The sequence below is a fragment of the Tympanuchus pallidicinctus genome, unplaced genomic scaffold (genome assembly GCF_026119805.1).
Source record: "Tympanuchus pallidicinctus isolate F22 unplaced genomic scaffold, pur_lepc_1.0 scaffold13, whole genome shotgun sequence".
NCBI classification, from domain to species: domain Eukaryota; kingdom Metazoa; phylum Chordata; class Aves; order Galliformes; family Phasianidae; genus Tympanuchus; species Tympanuchus pallidicinctus.
This window is the reverse complement of record NW_026294648.1, coordinates 17849069-17868713: the sequence shown is the minus strand read 5'-3', so window position 1 is coordinate 17868713 and position 19645 is coordinate 17849069. Positions and strand designations below refer to the sequence as shown.

The following is a 19645-nucleotide window of genomic DNA, read 5'->3' as shown; positions in this document are numbered from 1 at the left end:
AAACAAGAAACAGAGTCGTTTTGTAGGAGCGCTACAACGGGGGTGGGCTCGAGGCCGCCGCCCACCGCCAGGTGGCGCTGTGCCGTGTCGGTGACGCCATCGCGGCGGCGGCGGAAGTGACGCCATCGCGGCGGCGGAAGTGACGCGCGGCGCGGCGGGCGGGGCGGCGGTGCCGGTGTGTGCTCGGTGGCCTCTTCTTCTCCTCAGTCACGGCTCCGGCTCGGCCTCTCCGCGCCGCCATGTCCGCCCCAGGCAGCGGCGGCGAGTTCGGCAACCCGCTGCGGAAGTTCAAGCTCGTCTTCCTGGGCGAGCAGAGCGGTGAGCGGGGCGGGGATTGGGCCTGGTGCTGAGGTGCCGTTAGGCGGGGCGGGGCCGGCGGGGCGGCGGCCGGAGCGGGAGGGGGGGGGGGAGAACCGGGGGTGGCGGGGCGGGTCGGGCCAGGCCCGGCCGGGGGGTCGGTGGGCTCGGCGGGCTCGGCATCGCCTCACCGCCCGCGGCTGCGCTGCGACTGCCGTCGGTCTCCTTTCAGCCGGACGCCGGCTCTGTTTCGTGCCCCTGCCCTCACGGTGCGTGGATGACTTGCGTTATTTTCTTGAAATCGGGGTACTTCGTCTGTGTCGCTCTCCCGTATTTATCGTCTCCTCGACCGCAGGACTGCGTCTTGCAGGAATTTCCAGAAGTTTTCAGGTTGAGCTGCCTCAGCGAGGCGGGATCCATGTTGCTGCTGACAGGTGCTTGCCCTCCTGTTGCTGGCGCTCACCATTTCGCTGCTTTCTGCAGCTGCTTATTCCTTTTCTTTCCTCCCTTTTGTCTGTGTTTTTTGCAGCTTCCCAAGAGAATCAGGGATCTTTGGTTCCCGTTCTCATCAGTTCTTGCACTATTTCTCTTGGTGACATTTGGATATGTGCGTTTTTTAAGCAAGCTATCAAAGTTCACAGGATCACAGAATGGCCGCGGTTGGAAGGGACGTCAAGAATCACAAAGCCCCAAGCCCTGCCACATGCAGGGCCACCAACCTCCACATTTCACAGCAGCCCGGGCTGCCCAGGGCCCCATCCAACCTGGCCTTGAACACCTCCAGGGATGGACGGGGCATCACAGCCTCTCTGGGCAGCTGTTCCAGCACCTCACCACTCTCCTAGTACAGAACTTCCCTTGACATCCAACCTAAGTCTTCCCTCCTTCAACTTAAAACCATTTCCCTTGCCCTGCTGTTATCTACCCTTTCCAAGAGTTTACCTTATATCTAAATATCATTTATGGACAAATGATCTCAGTATTAAACGCTGCTTTTCTGTAGAGCTGGTGGCAGCTAATTAACGTCCAAGGCAACACCGTGTCAGCTTTTGATGCTTGCATCTGGGAGTCCCAGACTTGGTGATTACATAAGTGCCCAAATATGAATAACAAAGCAGATTTACTGCTTGCTCAAAGCAAACAGGCAGCTCTATGCTGTTCTCATCATAACATATCTAAATTGAGGGTCAGGTTTCCATAGTGATTAGGTTTTTTCTTAGATTCCTTTGACTTAGTGCTCACCTATTATCTCATGAATGAATTTCTCAGCTGTTTATTTCCCAGGTGGGAGTAGCTGGGAAGTAGCCTTATGTTGGCAACGTCATTCTGGCGGTCAGTGGTACCAGTGTGTGAATCCTGACCAGCAGGTTCTTCCACTGCTCTTTGAAAGTAATTTTGCCTCTTCTTTTATAGTTGGGAAGACCTCTCTGATCACCAGGTTTATGTATGACAGTTTCGACAATACTTACCAGGTATGTGGTAGACACTCCTCTGTGAACACATCTGTTTTCCACTACTAAAATGCATTCCTCTTGTGCACGTCTCCACGAGGTGTCAATTGAGTATCATACACGAGACTGTAGTGTGAGTTGAAACGTAGATCAGACTGGCTTTCAGTCCCAGTGTGCTATCAGGGTGTGCAGTGAGCAGGAGAGCCGTGAGGTTTAGATCCTGTTTGGGTGTTGGAGAACTTGGAGGAAAGCAAAGAGAAACGTTGGTTTATGGGATCAGTGAACAAAAAAGACAATGGTGAGGATGAGTGAAGGTCAGCATGGAGCATCAGGAAATGGGGAATAAGGTACACGTGTGCTTCTGATAGTTCTTGGTCTCTGCTCTCTTTATAGACGTCCTGTTAAAATAGTACTTGAGTCCAGACTACGTGGACGGACCCCCAAGAAGTCTACATGGTGTATTTTCTCTCTGAGTCTTTCCCTTCTTAATTTTTAAATGTATGTCTTGTTTTTTAGCTGAAAGGGTATAGATAGAAAAAGTCAGGGAAATTTTGGCAAGGAGAGAGCAGGGTAGGGATGGAGAGACTTCAGACTGAGAAGCTCAGCATGTGTAGGAGGCGCAGAGATCTCGGGAAGAGTCAGCTGAAACAAAATGGCTTAGTGGTATTTCAAAGGAGTACTGAATGTCTTTGAGGAAGATGAGACTGTGGTGGCCTCTTTTAATGCAGGCCAGGAAGAGTTATTGGTTTCAGTTGGAGTAATTTCAAGCTGGAAGGTAACAGAGAAGGTGGTTTTCTGGAGGACGAGTCATTTACTGAAACCAGATCCACTTGTGCTTTGTGTGCTTTTATTCCTAACCCTTGTTAGGTGCTCTGGAGGGTTTATCTTGTTGTGAGCTGTCTTGGCTGCAGAAAACAGGGCTCCTAGAGAAGAGCTACTGACTGCAGAAATTGGCAGCTGTGGTTTGATATCAGCTGGTTCATGTTCTAATGGATGCTTCCAGAACACGTGGTGCTGCCTGTGTTTGAGTCTGGAGATTGTACTAAAATCTGTTCAGTAATCAGTCACTTGTTTCCTGGGGTTGTGATGGGCTGGGATGCCTGCTTGATTTAAATGCCTGCAAACATTTAACACCTCTAACTTCATAAGTTACTTTGGGTGTTTCTGTAGTGGAATGTCTGTGCAGCAATGGAAATGTGAATGGAGGGAGGTAGATGGAAAGAACTGCTTGGGAAGTGCAGCTTCTGGTTGTCCTTGAAAAGGAAGAGCATTCTCTGTTGTTGGATAGCCCTGAATCAACGTTACTTTTTAGGTTTCAGCACAGTTGCTCACAATTTATTTGTTCTACCTTCTGGTTATTTCTAATAAGAGAAATGTTACCAGAACAAATTGCTGTAAAGCAGAGGGAGATGACAGGACAGATACGATCTGCGCTGAGATGCACGAATGTCAAGGAGGTAAAATTAGAATTTGGAGGATCTTGGGAGTTGAGAAGTGTTGGAAGAATAGTGTGAAATAGAGATGGTGGAGATACCTAGATTGCTTTGTTTTTATCAACTCTTTTGAGGGCAAACGACTTCAACAGCTAAATTACAAGTTAGCGAACGTTCTTTAGAGATTGTGTAGAAAGATCTGATCTGCAGATCCTGGGAGGCAGTTCCTAACGCTTTTCTTCTTTCCAGGCAACCATTGGAATTGATTTCCTGTCAAAAACAATGTATCTCGAGGATCGCACGGTAAGTGAGGCGTCCGGGTGACGGTGTGGCAGCAGCAGCTGCTGTGGTGCTGTTTGCTGGCCAGGCCTGCAGCGCCTGCTGGAATCCCGCAGCACCTTCAGAGGGACGGCCTTTGTTGAGTCACTGACCCACGGCCCTGCTGGTACCCACTGGTGTGTAAGGCCTCCAGCACTGAGCCTGGTCCTTCCGAGCAGAACTGGGCCGAGCCCATGTCCCAGCCGTGGGGGAGCGGCTGGCTGCTCTGCTTGAGAGGCGCGCTTTGCTCCCAGGGTTTGCAGTGCTGTCTGTAGGGGTTGTCAGTGTGACTGGATGTGGACAGACCCCAGGAAGCAATTCCAAGTTTTGAAGTCATTCAGATTAACAATAGTGGCACGGTTCCTCTTTGCAGAACGGTTCTATTTGTAGCACAATGCTGACTTTCTGTTAATAGAGCGTTTTTGAACTTAGCTTGCATGAGACTCCATTTTGCAGAAGGAGTTCCCTCGTATCTCTCTCCTGTCTTTCAGCATCTGCCCATTTGTTCCTGTTTTGCTAGCAGTTGCCTTTTTGCTCATTTTATTACTGGCCAAGAAGCTGCTGGCAGGAGGGAGGGGTCAGCTCTGCAGTGGAAGCCTTTTGCACTGTTTTGGGTCTGTTGCTTTTGAAGAAATCTCATCCCTGTGTGTGGCGAGATTCTCCTGAGTGCTTCTCTGCCATCTTACCAGCGACTGATTGTTAGAAGAGACCTTACTGAATCTTTGGGAGAGCTGCTTGGAGAATGTTCTTGTGTTGTTAGCAGATCTTGAGAATGCAGCCTGACACCTGTGAAGTCAAAGTGGAATGCCTGTGTCTTGTTTGCAGCAGTCTGTAGGTCTCAAGCGTAGTCCTGGTTCCCTATGGCTGTGTAGGTCACGGTGCCGTGCACCTCCTGGCCTGCTAGCCAGAAAAATGGCTGGTATACTGTTAGCTTTCTTAATTATTTATCCTGTTAAAATAATGAGAGGTGCGGAGTGAAAGTCAGGAGGGAGAAATACTAGCACACCAAGCTAGACAATGGAATGGTTTCTCAGATATGGCTAGTCCTATATTTTGCTATAGGCTTTGTCTGCTGTACTTGAAATGAAGAATGTGAAGCCTCCAACTGCAGCTTATGCTTTGACATCTATGTCTTTATGCCAAATAATGTCCTGTATGTAGTGGATTGTACCCACTGCTGTTCCTAGGCACTTCACATCAGAATTTCCAGTGGATTAATCAAAACTGTGTCTGGATGATGCACTCCTTAGGATTTGGAGTGGCCGCATCTAGCTAGCTGTAGGCTGCAGTCTGTATGACTTGTGTACCTGGAGTCCCCCTGTGGCAGAATGCACTGAGGTATGTATGCACAGTTCCCTCCTTAGCAGACAGGTTTGGAAGCTACTGTAGGGATATTTAGGACATGGGAGAGTGTGCTTGTGTACGAGTTGCTGCTGGTCGTGTGGAGGGGGAGAGGTTTTTCTGGTGTGTCAGGTTGCAGTTAGAGGTACCGCTGCCTCTTTTCACGCTTCTGTTCCATGTTAACTTTCCTTTTGTTGCATTTTTTTTAACCATGCAGGTTTTTTTTCTTTTTATTTCACTTGAGTTTTGGTTTTGTTTTCCATTTTCCTGCCCTTTCCTTTCCCTCCTCCCTGCACTTTTCCGTTTCCCAGATCAGGCTGCAGCTGTGGGATACAGCCGGCCAGGAGAGGTTCCGCAGCCTCATTCCCAGCTACATCCGTGACTCTGCTGTGGCTGTCATTGTCTTTGACATTACAAGTAGGTATTGAGCCTGAGTGTCTGCAGAGGCCTTGCTTGTAACGTGTGCCTTTTGTGCTTTGGAGGCAGTGCTGGTTTCTGAATGTAGTTCAGTGCAGCGTCTGATGCACGGACTCAGATGCGAATGATGCGAATCGTTCTCTACAAGGTCTCACATCGCTTACATACTTTCACAGGTTTTCTTTTTCTAGCTTTCCCATCCACTCCCACAACCTTCCCATCCACCTTTACGTGTCAGCAGAGCAGCATTCAGCAGAGCGCCCTTCAGCCGCTCACGCAGGCGCTTGTCCACTCAGAGCTGTGAGATGTTGGTTCTTCTAGAGCTGTCCTTGTTATCATGCTGTTTGTCTTGCTCCACAGCTTCTGCTCTGAACAGTTTTTCTTGTATTCCCACAGTTAACATAGAACATCAGCCCCAGAACTGCAGGTGTTTTGTGGGCTGAGGGGGAAAATAGGTGAGCATCAAGCCCCCAAACCAACATAAACCCCATCTCCTGACACCTAAACTGGGCAGTCATTTAAGTCTTGTCTGCTCAGAAATCAAACTGTGGAAATGATACAGAAAACTGCCCTGGCAGGTGGGTGAATAGGGGTTATGGCTGTGTGTGACTTCGTGGAATAAAAGGTGGCTGGTAGCCTTTAGAAAACTTCTTAGCTTTCTGTCTGTTGTTTTTGCTGTTGTTTTTGTGCTTTTTTCCTGTTTTGGTGTTTTTGTTTTGTTTTTTCAAATCTTCATATGTTTTCTCTGCTCTGGGTAACGAGAGAGGTAATAGAGGAGACAATTTCAGAGGCCAAACCATTGAGTTACTGCCAGACTAGGTAGAACACTCATTTAAATAGAAGCAACGTGGTGACTTGTGAGTATTCAAGACTCCCATTTCACTGAAGAGCAGAACTGACAGCTCATGTGAGTCACCAGAGAGCTTTTGAGAAGGAATTCCTCTCACCACAATTTCTGAAGAATGAATGAGTTTATATGGAAACTGTCTGTAACTCTTGGCATAAGCATTTTAGTGTATGAGAATAATTTCATGGTAACTCTGTTATCGCTTACCACTTGATCTGGCTTTTTCAGCTAAGTGAGCTACAGCATCAGCTACACAGGATTCATGCCCCCTGAATTAAGCTGAAGTAAAGAAAGCACCACAGATTCAAACAAACAAAACAGCACTCCTTTGGCTTGCCTTCCTTCCATCACAGACCGTACCTTATTGGGAGTCTTTATGGATCAAACTGCCCTCAGAACGAGAGGTTGATCGTAGCAAAAATAATTACGGTGTTTCAGTTCTGTAGCTTAAGTATTTAGGGAGGACTTCTGGTTTGGTGCAAAGTATTGTAAAGCTGATCTTTTGGGGTTTGAGGGGTGCTGAGATGTGCTGTGATGACGTGCTGGGAATGGGTTCGCATGAGCAGAGTTTCAGGCTGCAGAGGCTGGCATCTTTTCCTCCCAGCTGTTGTGACAGGTTTAGGAGGCTGTTTATCCAGGCAGGTGGAACAATCTTGCCACAGTCTAGCTTGTTATTAACAACTTCCAGACGTGTCAGAAATAGTTAAATGACAGCTGATCTCATCGTGCCTCAGTAGTGGTCTGATCTTTTCAGATAACATCATTTTTTTCCCTTTACTGCTCTTTGTTCTGTGCTTAGCAACTAGGAAGCTTTTAGGTTTGTCACGACAGTGAAGGAATACGCTTGTGTGCTCTTGAGGGCATGATAATGGTGACTGAGGGGATTACAGAAATAGTTTCCAGTCTGAATGGAAGCTGAGCTGTGCATTTGCACTGTCTTTAGTAGCAGCTGTATTTGGGAACCTCAGTCTTCTCTAAGTTCATGTTGATCACAGTTGTGTAAAACAGGGACAGTCCTGTGAGTACCTGCCAGGATGCTCTGAACAAGTACAGCAAGCACTGCTGGCTCCACTACTTGTTCCTCTTCAACAAGATCAGCAGGGCCAGCCAGTCACCTTCAGTCACTTCTGTGATTGTGAATCTGCAGTCTAGAGCATTTAAATCACCCCCTTGGTGAATTTTGTGGGTGAAAAAAGCCTGATGTAGCAGTAATGTTTTGGACGCTGTAAGGAGCTCATTGTGAAGTTCAAAGCCCAGAGCCTGAAGCAGTCGTTACTATCAGTCTGATCCGCCAGCAGTGGCGCTTGGAGTTCATCACCCTGAGTTTCCAGGGGTAGTGAGGAGCCCTGATCTTTGCTACTGTAACAACAGCTGCCTTTAGAAGAAGGAGCCCTAGCTGTACAGCCCAACTGTAAGCTCTGATCTTCCTGAAGTCCTTGGGCAACCATGTGGGTGCTCTGATACAGATATGTCTTGTTTAACCTGTTGTATCAAGACATTTTGCAGACGTGTGCATCTATTTACATTTTTCTTGTAAACAAACCAACCATCAGACCTTCAGAAACTGTTTTCTCCCTTGCAGCCTATCTCCTGCCTGTAGTTATGACTGCATGCACCACATATTCATACATACTAAGAGGGGAAAAGGATGGTAGCAAACCAGATGCTAGTGCTGTCATTCAATAACTTGGTTTGTGTTTGGAGATCACGGTGGTTCTGGAGATGAACTGTATCTTACAGCATTTGGTACTTGGTTCTGACTCTTGTGCTTGTTAAAAGGGGAGAGCCCAGGGCCCTTTTTGCACATGAAGCCTGTATTGTAGCATTTGCTTTTTTTTCTGCTGGAATTTAAGTTATCAGTTGCCCTGATGTTGCATGAAAATCTCCATTGCCGTCTTCTGGCTGCATCATGCTGGGAGATTGGATGCTGTTGCACTACTTGGTGTCAGACTTGAGGTAGTTAGGTGTCTGCCATGTGGTAAATGCCCCAAGGGTTTTAGCTGGGTCATGGTGGGCCGGGAGGTCTTGCATGAATAACCCTGGGTAGGTTAGGAAGGTGGCTCTGTTACGTACCTGTGCCTTTAGCAGCAGTGGCTGGAGGTGGCAGCCGTAACCTGGAGCTCTTTGGGATGTGGTGGCCGTGGGAGTAGGAGGTAATGAAAGCACATTGCGTGCAGTCGAAATCTGAAGAGCCAAATTGTGCGGTGTGCGGGTGTTTGCAGCTGCATTACAAGGTCAGTGCCAGCTTCTGAGACTGAGCTGCGTGTGGTCGGTTCTAGAAATGGCCTTTCTCTAAAGGACAGTTTCCTCCTTTCTTTTCTCTCCTGCGTTCTCCCTGCTCTCCCTGGCCTGGTACCAGCAGGTTCGGCTGCAGCTCTGGGACACGGCAGGCCAGGAGCGGTTCCGCAGCCTCATTCCCAGCTACATCCGCGACTCCACTATTGCTGTGGTAGTCTATGACATTACAAGTGAGTGATCTTCGGTGTCTCGTTGTTTGAAATCCTGCATGTGAGCAGAACTGCTCCCTCGAGTTCTGCCTAAAGATGATTAACGGTAGAAACGTCCCCCTGCCCCTGCGGGTTTTTGTGTTTGGGCAGAAAACGATTTGTGGGTCATTTGTGTGTGATGTGGGGAGACTTGGAGAGCATCTGGATGCAGGCGTACCCAGATTCGTGGGTTTTCTTTCTCGCTTCAAAGTAGTTTTATCCTTAGCATTCCCATTTGCTTCTTCCTTACAGACTTGAATTCCTTCCAGCAGACCTCCAAGTGGATTGATGATGTTCGGACAGAGAGGGGAAGCGACGTCATCATCATGTTGGTGGGGAACAAAACTGATCTGGCAGACAAGAGGTAATAGAGGAGCTGGTGGCCTTGCTGCCCTGGCCAGGAAGAGCAGGGAACTGGCTGCCTTGACTCTTAAAGCCCCGCGGATTTCACATCTTAGGGCGTGCTGTAAAATGTTTGCCTTTAAAATTCCTAATTCTGTGATGCTACTTTAACTAACAACCACCAGAATAGCTTCTCAGAGGACCACATTCTGCATTTCTATTTCAAATTCATCCCTTTATTGTTCAATTAAGAAAACATATTTAATGTTTTCAGAGATTTTCCTTTATGAATGTATTGGAAATAGCGTAGATAAGGAAAAATTGCTTATTTCAGGGGTCAACTTCACTGTTAGTTGACAAAAAGAAAATGGAGAATGCAGCTTCTGACAATCCCAGTACTTTAAACTAACACATGCGTGCATATGGGTACTCTGAGATGTGTTCTTTGTGTTTCAAAGGGTATATGAGACCTCAAAGTTATGAGGAATTTTTATTTGGTGTAAAAGAATATCAGAAAAAAAAAAAAACTGGGCAATGCCTGGATGTCACAGTAAAACAGAGTCTTATGAAATCAAAACCTGGCTGTTCATGAGACGCTTCCAATCACAAGATACCATCTTCAGAAGCTGTTTTCTCAGAAAAGAAATCCTGCACTATTACCTGGGTTGCCTGCTTGTTTACTTTTCTCCTCAGTATGATGTGCTTAACAGCAGTCTGACCGTTCCATTATTGGATGTTGCCATGTTTTAAATCATAAACTTTGCTTTGCTCACCCCTGAGATGTAAATCCTGCCATGGGAAATATTGTGGTGCTTTTTTTTTCCTTCCCCTTACATTTTGGTGTTGTACAAATGCTCATGTGAGACAAGAGCCAGCATCCCTGGCTGTACAAGGATGCTTTTTGCCCTTTGCCCCGGTGCAAGTCGTGCTATTAGTTTTTAGTTTGCTGTGCCTAGCAGGAAAAGCACAGTACTAAAACTCATGATAGTTGAGGTTTTCCTGAGTGCTGCGTGGGCTTCTGTACTGATGATACTTGTGGAGATGTTTCCTCTGCCCTTCACACCTTCCCATCAATTGTTTTACTTTTCCCAGCTCCGTTGGAGGCCAGTGCAAGTAATCCATGCCTTACGCCCCAGAAATGTTGGGGGAACTCAGTGCCCCAGAGCTTCAGAAATGGGATTGGTGTACAGAGCTGACTTAGGTTAAGAAATCCAGGTAGCAAGAAGTCAGAGTGGTCTGGCCTCTGATTTCAGCTCCTAAAAGCATCTGAACGAAATCTGATGGGTTGTAGTTCATTCAGCAGCTCTGTGTGCTGACCAGCTGCTATCACTTACGCCCTCCCAGGAGCTGGAAATACCTGCAGCTCTCTAACTGAATAATCTGGAGTTCAGATTTGAGGCTAATTTGTACCAATTTGCATTTCTTTTTGGTAGAACTGTAAAACCCAGTGGGAAAATTCCTGCCTTGCGTTATTTTCTGGCGGTACAGAAGAGTGCAGAACAGCTGTTTCATCTCCGCCATACAAATATAAAAACCAGAAACTTATTTGAACCATAGCTGTGGTTGGAGTTGATGTAGCACTGAAAATCAGAAGTTTGTTTAAGTGCCAGCAGTCCTGGCCTAGGCTTGAATTTGCAATTTCATGTAAATCCTGATATCAGTAAAAGAAGCCCCACTGTCTTGACCAGAACTGTAAAATAAAAGCAGCTCTGTGGCAAGCTGCAATGCTGGGCCACTTAATTCTGGAAAAAAACACAGTATCAGTTTGAACCTTATCACATTATTCTTTTGTTTTAAGTACTATACAGCATATTGGAACCCATTCCCCCTGAGTGATGATTCAGGTTGAGTTCTGGTGCCAAGAAGCTGAACTCAGGATAGCAGTGGTTTTATTTGCTGCAGCCTGTTAGTTTTTCTTTCCTGTTCATGTTGCTTCAGTTGGTGGCTGGTTTTTCTGCAGTTTTCTTTTTATCAGTTTTTGGACTATTTTTCTTTGTTTTGGTTTTTCTTTTCTGTGATTTGTTCTCATTGCTGTAGACAGGTTTCTATAGAGGAGGGTGAGAGAAAAGCCCGAGAACTGAATATGATGTATATTGAAACCAGTGCTAAAGCAGGATATAATGTGAAACAGGTATGTACAGGGCATTGGTCAGAGATGCACTTGCAGGTGCTTGCACACAAGCTGTAGCTGCTGCTGGAGCCTTTCTGATTTCTTTCTGCAATCTTGTGGAGTTCCCTTCAGTTGGCTTTTGGGAAATGGCTTTTTGCAGCAGGTGCAGCTCATGGGGATTCTTCCTTCCCTCGGGAATGCTGTGAATGAGACTCAAATGTATTGCATAAAACTTCATCCTGTGCTGATCACCCTTTAGTAATGGTCTGAAGTCCAGCTGCTCTCTGAATCACTTGCCTGACGTCTCCTCAGCTGGAGAACTCAGGGGTCTTAAATGCCCAGAGCTCCTGAGGTCTCCACTTCTGCACTCTGCACCCTGGTGATGGGCAGTGAATGGGCCTTTCACTGACCAGTGTCTCACTCACAGATATCTCCAATTCCTCTTGACTGTTTTTCCTTTCTGTCTTTCTGCTTCTGTTTGCACCTTTGTCCAGGCAAATCACTACAGAAGAAGGGGAACAGAGAGCCAAAGAGCTGAATGTGATGTTTATTGAGACCAGTGCAAAGACTGGATACAATGTGAAACAGGTAGATGGATCTTCTGTTCTCGAGGCAGGAAGTTTGTACTTTCCTTTTGCTCTGTGGGAGGATTGAGCTTCTGCTTGGGGTTTGTGTTCTTCAGATCTCCTTCAGATACTTGCTTGCATTTGCTGTCAGCCTCTGAAATGCTCCTTGCCCAGTGGTCACTGCTGCTGCTTTACCTAGTGAAAGCTTCCTTCGTGTCAAATCAGTGAATCCCTGTTAAAGCTAAGGAAACTTAACTTACCTTGAAAGATAAGAGGATCTAAAAATGAAATACGCTGAGGAATAGAAATGGCAGTGCTCAGTGCAGCCTGTCAGACTTCATTCTGTCCATTCCCTTTGCTGCTGCTAACCGTGAACGCAGTTTTGTAAAATCAGTTTTGACTCCAGTCGAGTCAGTAGCATGTGCTGATGCTTAAAGTGGGAGTTTCTGGTTCTGTTGACGAGCCACAAAAAAGAAATTGCAGAATGATTGAGGTTGGAAGGGATCTCTGGAGATCTTGTCCAGCCCTTGTGCTCAAATCATGGTCAGCTAAAGCAGGCTGCCCAGATCTGACTCCAGTTGGATTTTGAATGTGCCAAAGAGTAGAGACTCCATCTCTCCAGGCAACCTGCCCCAGTGCTCAGCTACCTTACAGCTGAGGTAAAGGATCTGCAGAGAGCATAAGCGTGAGTAGTGCTGGGAAACTGCCAGCTGGGATACCTGCTGAACTTTGCTGCACACCAGCTGGCTGGAAGAGCCTGGTGATAGGATTAGGGGGTGCATTTTGTTTCTGTGGCTGTTTTGGTGCTCAGTGCCTTGATTTGTTTTCCAAGTGACATGTTTTGAAGGTGTGGATGAGAACCTCTGCCAAGCTACTGTGAAGAAAAATCATTGTCAGCTGGTGATTCCTTTAGTCCTTTAAATGAGAAGCTTTTACACGGCATCCTTCACCTGGCTGTCCAGCAGTGTCTGTGTTGTTTGCTGCTTCATTAATGGCGGCAGGAGGAGCTCTGAGCACTGGTTTAAAACTATGCAAAACCATTTTCTGTCTTTATGAGCATATGCTTGTCCTTCCCAGCTCTTGTACATCCTTAATAGCTTAAAGCAGCTCACCCAGGCTGGCCATTCTGCCCAGAAGTGGCTGTTTCACAGCAGGACTGAACTGAAAGGGTTGGCTGTAGAGCCTTGGTTGTTCCACAGGCTTCTGGAGCACACCTCTGAACAAACTAAAGGCTTGTTGGAGGTCCCGAGCCAAGCACTGTAATGTAGCTGTGTGTGAAAGCAGTTGAGGCTGGAAATAGTAAATGATAGCCTCTGACATGCTTACCTGTATGCAGGGGGGATTTGTTTTTGTACATCCCTAGATGAACAATTTCTAATGAGAAAGAATTCCATGTTCAGCTCAAGGAGAAGCAGATAAAAGCAAGCCACCTGTTTGGTAGGCATTCAGTAGCTTCATTTCCTTAAGCAGGCTCGTTAAATTGTTTATGGAAAAAAGTCTTGTGGCATTTGATTGTTGCTTTGCTTGCTGAAATACCCACATAACAAGTCTGTAAGATGCTCAGGTCTGCCACGGAGCAGTATGGGGTGGGTTGTGTGGTGTTTTTAGTTTCTGACACGGATTTCTTTCCGAGGAGCTCTCAGTTCACCTATTGCTACCTTTCAGCTATTCCGTCGTGTGGCTGCTGCCTTACCCGGGATGGACAGCACACCAGAGAAGAGCAAAGAAGACAGTATCCTTGTTTTCTGGATATCATAGGATTTGGCAATTAACGCTTTGTGAGTGTGGGCTCGCTGGCTTGTTGGCACATTGGAGGGATGGGGCCAGGGGGGTCTTTCAGATACACAGCTGAAAACGGAGCAGTGTGGTGCTTACCTGCAGCCGTGAAGTGTGGCCCCTGCTTGTGGTCTCTGTAGATACACAGAACTGCCTGTAAGTGCGCTCTGCTCTGACCAAGAAGGGCTGCTGACAACTCTTTAAGATACTGATCGTGCTCTCTGGGTCTTTTTTCTTCTCCTTGAGACGGGTGATTTCCTTAACTTACCTCCTGCAGTGATTGACATCAAACTAGAGAAGCCTCCTGAGCAGCCAGTAACGGAGAGCGGTTGCTCCTGCTAACAGGCCCGTTCTGTAGCAGCACATTCCCCAGCTGGCCAGTCTCACTGAAGAACATCACTGCTCATTGGCTAGGCAACCCTACTTTGGGCTGAGAAAACAATCTACTAAGCGAGCGAACTCCCTGTTTACGGTGGGGAGCAGCCCTGGCCTCCCCTCTTACTGCATGGTATGAGCCTTGAGTGCAGAATGAGTGTCCTGTCTTTTATTTTACTTTTTTATGTTGTTGCACTTTGGCACCGTGGTGCCCTTTACACTCTCTCTCTCTCTCTCTTCCTCCCCTTTCCCACCTTGAGCCTGTCTGCTCAGATATATCATGTGAATGCAATGGAAAAGCCACCAAGTTAGGGAAAAGACAAAAAAAAAAAAATAAAGCTTGGGGGTGGGTTTTCCACTTTCCTTTACTGCCTTGCATATTAACTAGCTCCTGTCCACTCCAGTCTTGTCTGTTCTGCATCCCCACTTCCTCTGTTTAAAGGCTGCTCCTTTTACAACAGTCACTCAGACTTGGCCTTGCCTTTTTGGGCAGTACAGGTTATCTGTTTCTAGGCTTCCTGCGGGGCACACACACAATGTTTGCTCTTCGGTTTCTCCTTTTTGTGGATGATCTTGGCTAAGTTTTGCTCATGACTTCTGGGTTTTGCCCTGCACTCTGACCCTCATGTGATGCAAAACACTGGAAACTCCCAAACTCTTTGCTTCGGCCTTGTTGCTCCCATCTGAGTAGCAGAGACATCCCACAGATTGCTCCCTGCAGTGTGAGTATCTTCCTGTCTGGAGGATGTTGGTGCTTGGTGTGTTGGCAGTAAGATGTGGGGAAGGAAATGGGTACAGAGACTTTGCAGCATGAAGGTGGGTGGGGAGAAATCCTCAGGGTGATTTGTAGGGACCTCAGTCTTTTCTGTCAGCAGCGAAAGCAAACAGCTCTGTGGAGCCCATCACTGCAGGAGCAATACCTGGGAATCGTGTGTGCTGTTCAGGTTCCTTTCCTAGTCTCCATCCTTCTGTTTGCGGTCACATAGCCTAGGAGAGCAGGTGGGCTACAGCAAATTGAAGGCCACTGATTGCTGTTCTGGCTTCATGTCTAGGTTGCTGCTCAATGAAATCACACACAGCTGCTTCTGCTTTTGTTGTGGTCTCAGAGAGTGGGGGGTAATACCCTGCTGCTTTTGGAGTAGTGGTAGCAGAGATAAGTGCTAGCAGGGATTTATTACCATGGGTGAGTAGGGGAATGTACACTGCTAGAGTGCACTGTATTGTCACTTCTGGATGCCTGAGGTTGGGAAATAGCTCGCTTTTCCCTCAGCTCTCTGCCCCTGATTTCTAACCATGTTAGTAGAGCTCTTTGTAAACTTTCATTGTGATATTTTTTGTGTGTGTTTGTGTGTCCATCTGACCAATCCAGAAGTCAGGAGGTCTGTTGACAGAGAGGAGAAAAAGAACAGCCAGGTGGTTTTAAGCCATTCGCCAGTTCTTTCATCACCCAGCCTATGTATCGCCGCTGGGGGGGAGCAGCACAGCGTGCCACGGTGTTAAGGGTACAAACAGGGATGTTTGTGTTAGTGAGGCCCTCCTAGCAGGATGCCTTGTCGGTCACTGACACAGCGTGTGCACTTTGAAACCTGTGGGCTGGGGAAGGAGGGGAGGGGGTGACCTCGGGCTGGGTGCTGGTGGCCTTGTTGGAGAGGTGCCTGGTCGGAGTGCCGTGGCTGCTTCCTGATCATGTTGGCTTACTGGCATCTGGTGACCGAGCTGCAGGTGGCTGCCCTTGTGCTCAGAGAGCTTTGTCCCTTCCCTCCACATGAGCTGGCCTGCAGGAGGAAGCTGGGATGTCATTTCCCCATTTCATTCTGGAGTGTCCCTACCCCTTACCCGCAGTTCCAGCCGGCATGGCTGGGTCCTCTGCGCCCAGCCCCAGCAGGAGCTCAGCCCCTCCTCTGTACATACTCCTGTCACGTGGGAATTGCTGATATTTGTTGGTGTGTGTGTGTCTGCTGTAGAACAGGTTTTGCTGTCCCTTTCTCATGGGCAGGCGTGCACTGTGCCTGCCCTTGTATTGTTCTGAGTCACGGGCCTGGGGGGGAAAGGGGGGGACCATAAGTAATGGGGGGAGGGGTAACTAGTGAAATAAAATAGTTCACTTCCCACTGTCTTCTCTATGGATGTGTATAATATTGAGTGTGTGTCTGGCCCTGCTGTCTCCTAGCTGTTAGCCAAGTGTGACTATTACTATGAGTATGGACTGTCCGACCACAGCCGTGTATCACACTAAATAAAGTTATTTCACCAACACCTCCTCTGTCCTACTGGCAGCTTTGACGTGGCTGTAGGGGGCGGGAGCTGCTCTGCCCGGCCCCGGGGTGGTGACGGAGCGGGGCTGGGAGGCACTGTCCCGGTGCAGGGCCGCATGGAGCGGGCGCAGGTGCCCGACGCCGCTGCTTTCCGTGCCTTCAGGCAGCGCTGTCAGGATGGCAGCTGGCAGCGGGACCGCGGTGGGCTCGCCGTCAGTCTCCAACTGCCACCGCCTGGCTGTGCCGTGCACCAGCTCAAGGTGAGGGCCGGGGGCAGCACCGGGCTGGTGGTCGGCTTCGGAGCTTCTTCTGAGCTCCCGGTGCTCCCTGCAGTGCCGCATCGATGTCCCGGACGTGCCAGCAGAGACGATGTACGACGTGCTGCACGACAGCGAGTATCGCCGGCAGTGGGACAGCAACGTCATCGACACGCACGACATTGCCCAGGTGGCTGCCAACGCTGATGTGGGCTACTATGCCTGTGAGTGCAGGGGGCCGAGGGGTGGTGCTGGCCTTCTTTTGTAAAGCCTTGGTCTGTGTTCAGCGAGGTACAGCCCTACTCAGCCTGCCTGGCAGGAGGGACATAATTTGGGGTGCGGGATGCAGCTCAGCACTGCTGCTATGTGAGGTGGGCTGCTGAGGGATAGGAGTGGTATTGCGTGGAGATACTGAGGTAGCAAAGCAAGGTTGGGAGGATGCTTGGGCAAGGCAGGAGCCTCTTGAGGGGTGCTGAGCTCCGTGGTTCCTTTGTGGTGCTTGGGCAGGGGAAGCAACTTTTTCCCTTCCTCATCCAGGGCGATGTCCAAAGCCCTTAAAGAACAGGGACGTGGTGATGCTGCGAGCCTGGCAGGTGGAGGATGGGTATCACACCATTATCAACTTCTCCATCAAACACCCGGTGAGTGAGGAGCAGGCTGGGCTAGAAGGCTGTCCTGTTACAGGATCCCACTTATGTCTGGGGTAAACTGGAACTCCCAGAGCCCATCGCAATTAGCTTCCTAATTCCTGGACGAGATCCCAGCTGGAGGCAGCTGATCTAGCCTGGTCGTTGCTCTGTGTATTCAGTGCTTGAGAGAGGGAGAGGGCAGGGAGCATGGGAGCCAGCATCTGACTGCCTGGTGTGTCTGCACAGAAATACCCTCCGCGCAAGGACCTGGTGAGGGCGGTCTGTCTCCTAACAGGATACCTGGTGCATTCAACTGGGCCCAACAGCTGCAGCCTCACCTACCTGGCTCAGGTGGATCCAAAAGGTAACTGGTGCTGCTGGACTTGTGGTGTGGTGATGCAAATTCTGGTCACAGTGGAAATCTGGCTTATAAGCCAAGAGTGCGTTTACGTTACATGGCCCTACCCTGTTCCAGACCCTCTGGTTAAATCTAATGCCACAGCTTGCTATCAGGGCTGTTGGATACTTGGTAGAAATAAAGCCACTTTCTGGTGCAATAACTTCAGGTTTTCTCCCCCAAATTTATTAGGGTCGTTGCCAAAGTGGGTTGTGAATAAAGCCTCGCAGTACCTGGTGCCGCAGGTGAGTGGAGCGTTTCTATGGTGCCTATGCCAAGTGCCACCCCATGGCTGGAGCACAGGGCTGGAGGATGGGTGTCCCTGGGCAGCGGAGCTGCACTAGCAATGTGCATCGTGGCTCACCTCAGTGTGACATTGCATTCTGTCAGCCTTACCAGTCCCGACAGCTGACTGATTCATTTCCGAAGCCAGAGGGAGGTGAATAATGCCACTATTCCAGTTTCCACTTGTGGAATGTCCTCCCTCCCCTCTGCTGTTCATGCAACATCTGAAGAGGACCTCGAGGCTCAGGAGCTTTCGGAGGTCCTAAACCAAGCAGCAGAGCAGGACAGGCACAGAGGTTTTCTGTGCCTTGATGGTTTATAGGAAGTTTGATTTCACTTTTCCTAAAGCAGCTGATGTATTTGGGAGATCTGAGCAATTAGAAAATGGTCCTACAAGGAAGTTAAAAACTGGCCTTTCTTGAGCTCCTATGCAGCCAGAAAAGAAATGCAGTAGCTGTCAGCAGTGGGCAGATTGCCGAGAGTTGGTCTAAGCTGCCACTGTTGTTTCCCTCTGTGCTTCCCTGCTTTTGATCAGATGTTAAAGAAACTGCACAAGGCCTGCGTGCAGTACCCTGCCTGGAAGCAGCAGCACAACCTAAACGTGAAGCCCTGGCTGTACCCTGAGCAGAACAAGCTTCCCGTGCTGGCGCTGTCGGAGCTGGCACTGCAGCGTGCTGCGTCGCTGGAGAACATCGACGAGAGCAGCCTGGCTGAAGAGAAGGATGAGAGCAGTGAGCACGGTGGCTTGGAGAACTGATGTTGCTCAGGCTTGTCTAATGGTTTACAAGAAGGGGGGAAAGAGTTTTTTTTACTGAAAAAAGAAATCTTCATGTTTGTAGCCTTTTCTCATGACCCAGCTGCGTGGCTCCTGGCATGCAGGCCCCGCTTACTGCAGGGCACACGGGATGACAGTCCCCACTTGGTAATGTTATGCTCTGGGAGAATTCATACCACGTATTTCTCAGGTGAAACCTGCCCTTACAGAATACAGCTTGTTCTGAGCCTGTTGCTCCCAAGAGGTCAAGTTACCTGTGGTACCTCTGCCAGGCTGCTCTACCAGCTGGTGAGTTACTCATTGACAAACTGCTCTTTGCCTCTGTCCTGTGAGTGGCTGAAATATCTTGTGTTGCTGGAGCTGTTGTTTTCCCAAAGGGAATCAGTAACTACCTGGTGTTTCTCTCCAGCTCTGAACGATGAAACAGACTGGTGACAAGTACAAGTGACAAGTACTGCTTTGTCCATTAAAGATACTTAAGCCATGAATGGTCCTTGAGAAGAATCCACTCCTTCCTTTCTAGCCCACAGCCATTTGTGGGGGCTGCAGAAGCACCTGAGCAATTCTGAGTATTTGCAGAGGAAGCTGCCCTGGGCAGGGCTGATTTCTCTGGTGCTCCTGCGAGGCTCTGATATAGGATTAAGAGGTGGGAGTTGTATTTGCTGTCCTCTGCGCAGTGAGGTCAAAGCCCTCTTTGCTCCTGGGCAGCGTGGTTGTGCCAGAAGCCTGATGTGTGCAGTCGTTTGCTGTGCTTTGCACCAGGCAGAGCACAGGGGTGGCTTTGGAGCCAAGGATCGGCCCTTGAAACTTCACTCTGGCAAGCCTGAGCACAACCCCAGGGGAAGACAGAGCAAAATGAAACATCATCTTGTGGCAATTTGTAAAGCTGGTGTGAGACTGGAAGCATACGTGCTCTGCATTTCCATGGAAGACCTCTTACTTTACTTCTCATGGTATTACAGTGGGTGGGCCTGGATGCTTATTTCCCTGATAGAAAAACTGACTTCTGTAGCTGAAGGTCTTTTTCCTAGCATTTTTAATTCTACTTCAGCTAAGGCGAATCTAGCAGGCAGAGTTGAAGCTGCGTTAGGGCTGCTGCTCCTAGCTGTCTCAAGTGATGTAACACAGACAAATCCTGTTGCAGCCCTTCTTTCTGGCAGCACTGAAATGCCACTCCAAACTAATCACAGGCTGACTTCCATCACAGTCAGAGGAAAAACACCCTTATAATAAGGCTGCACCAGGTATGGGTTCCCTGCATTCTTCCTGCAGGCTGAAAAGGCAATTG

At 48.6% G+C, this 19645-nt stretch overlaps 2 protein-coding genes across 11 annotated transcripts; both read left to right on the top strand.

The window, feature by feature from the left end:
* The first annotated feature begins 128 nt into the window (after positions 1-128).
* RAB41 (RAB41, member RAS oncogene family) lies at positions 129-16015 on the top strand. Of its 9 annotated transcripts, none has more exons than XR_008204279.1 (9): positions 129-318; positions 1711-1769; positions 3431-3484; positions 8464-8572; positions 8843-8954; positions 10970-11063; positions 11537-11630; positions 13274-13340; positions 13662-13718. XR_008204279.1 is itself a non-coding variant. In XM_052673621.1 (9 exons), the coding sequence occupies exons 2-9, from the start codon at positions 1744-1746 to the stop codon at positions 13724-13726; spliced, it is 630 nt and encodes a 209-aa protein (XP_052529581.1). In that variant the 5' UTR covers positions 197-318; positions 1711-1743; the 3' UTR covers positions 13727-16015. The 9 variants fall into 9 exon arrangements, 8 of the variants coding, with proteins under 8 accessions (XP_052529577.1, XP_052529573.1, XP_052529574.1 ...); XM_052673621.1 differs by lacking the exon at positions 11537-11630 and adding an exon at positions 5152-5257 and having other exon boundaries at positions 197-318; positions 8467-8572; positions 13662-16015; XM_052673618.1 differs by lacking the exon at positions 11537-11630 and adding an exon at positions 5152-5257 and having other exon boundaries at positions 197-318; positions 13662-16015.
* Positions 14387-18845, top strand: LOC128076204 (START domain-containing protein 10-like). Of its 2 annotated transcripts, XM_052673611.1 has the most exons (7): positions 14387-14481; positions 16037-16274; positions 16348-16495; positions 16809-16912; positions 17147-17264; positions 17490-17542; positions 18118-18845. In XM_052673611.1, the coding sequence occupies exons 2-7, from the start codon at positions 16131-16133 to the stop codon at positions 18337-18339; spliced, it is 789 nt and encodes a 262-aa protein (XP_052529571.1). In that variant the 5' UTR covers positions 14387-14481; positions 16037-16130; the 3' UTR covers positions 18340-18845. The 2 variants fall into 2 exon arrangements, with proteins under 2 accessions (XP_052529571.1, XP_052529569.1); XM_052673609.1 differs by having other exon boundaries at positions 17147-17542.
* Positions 18846-19645: the final 800 nt, after the last annotated feature.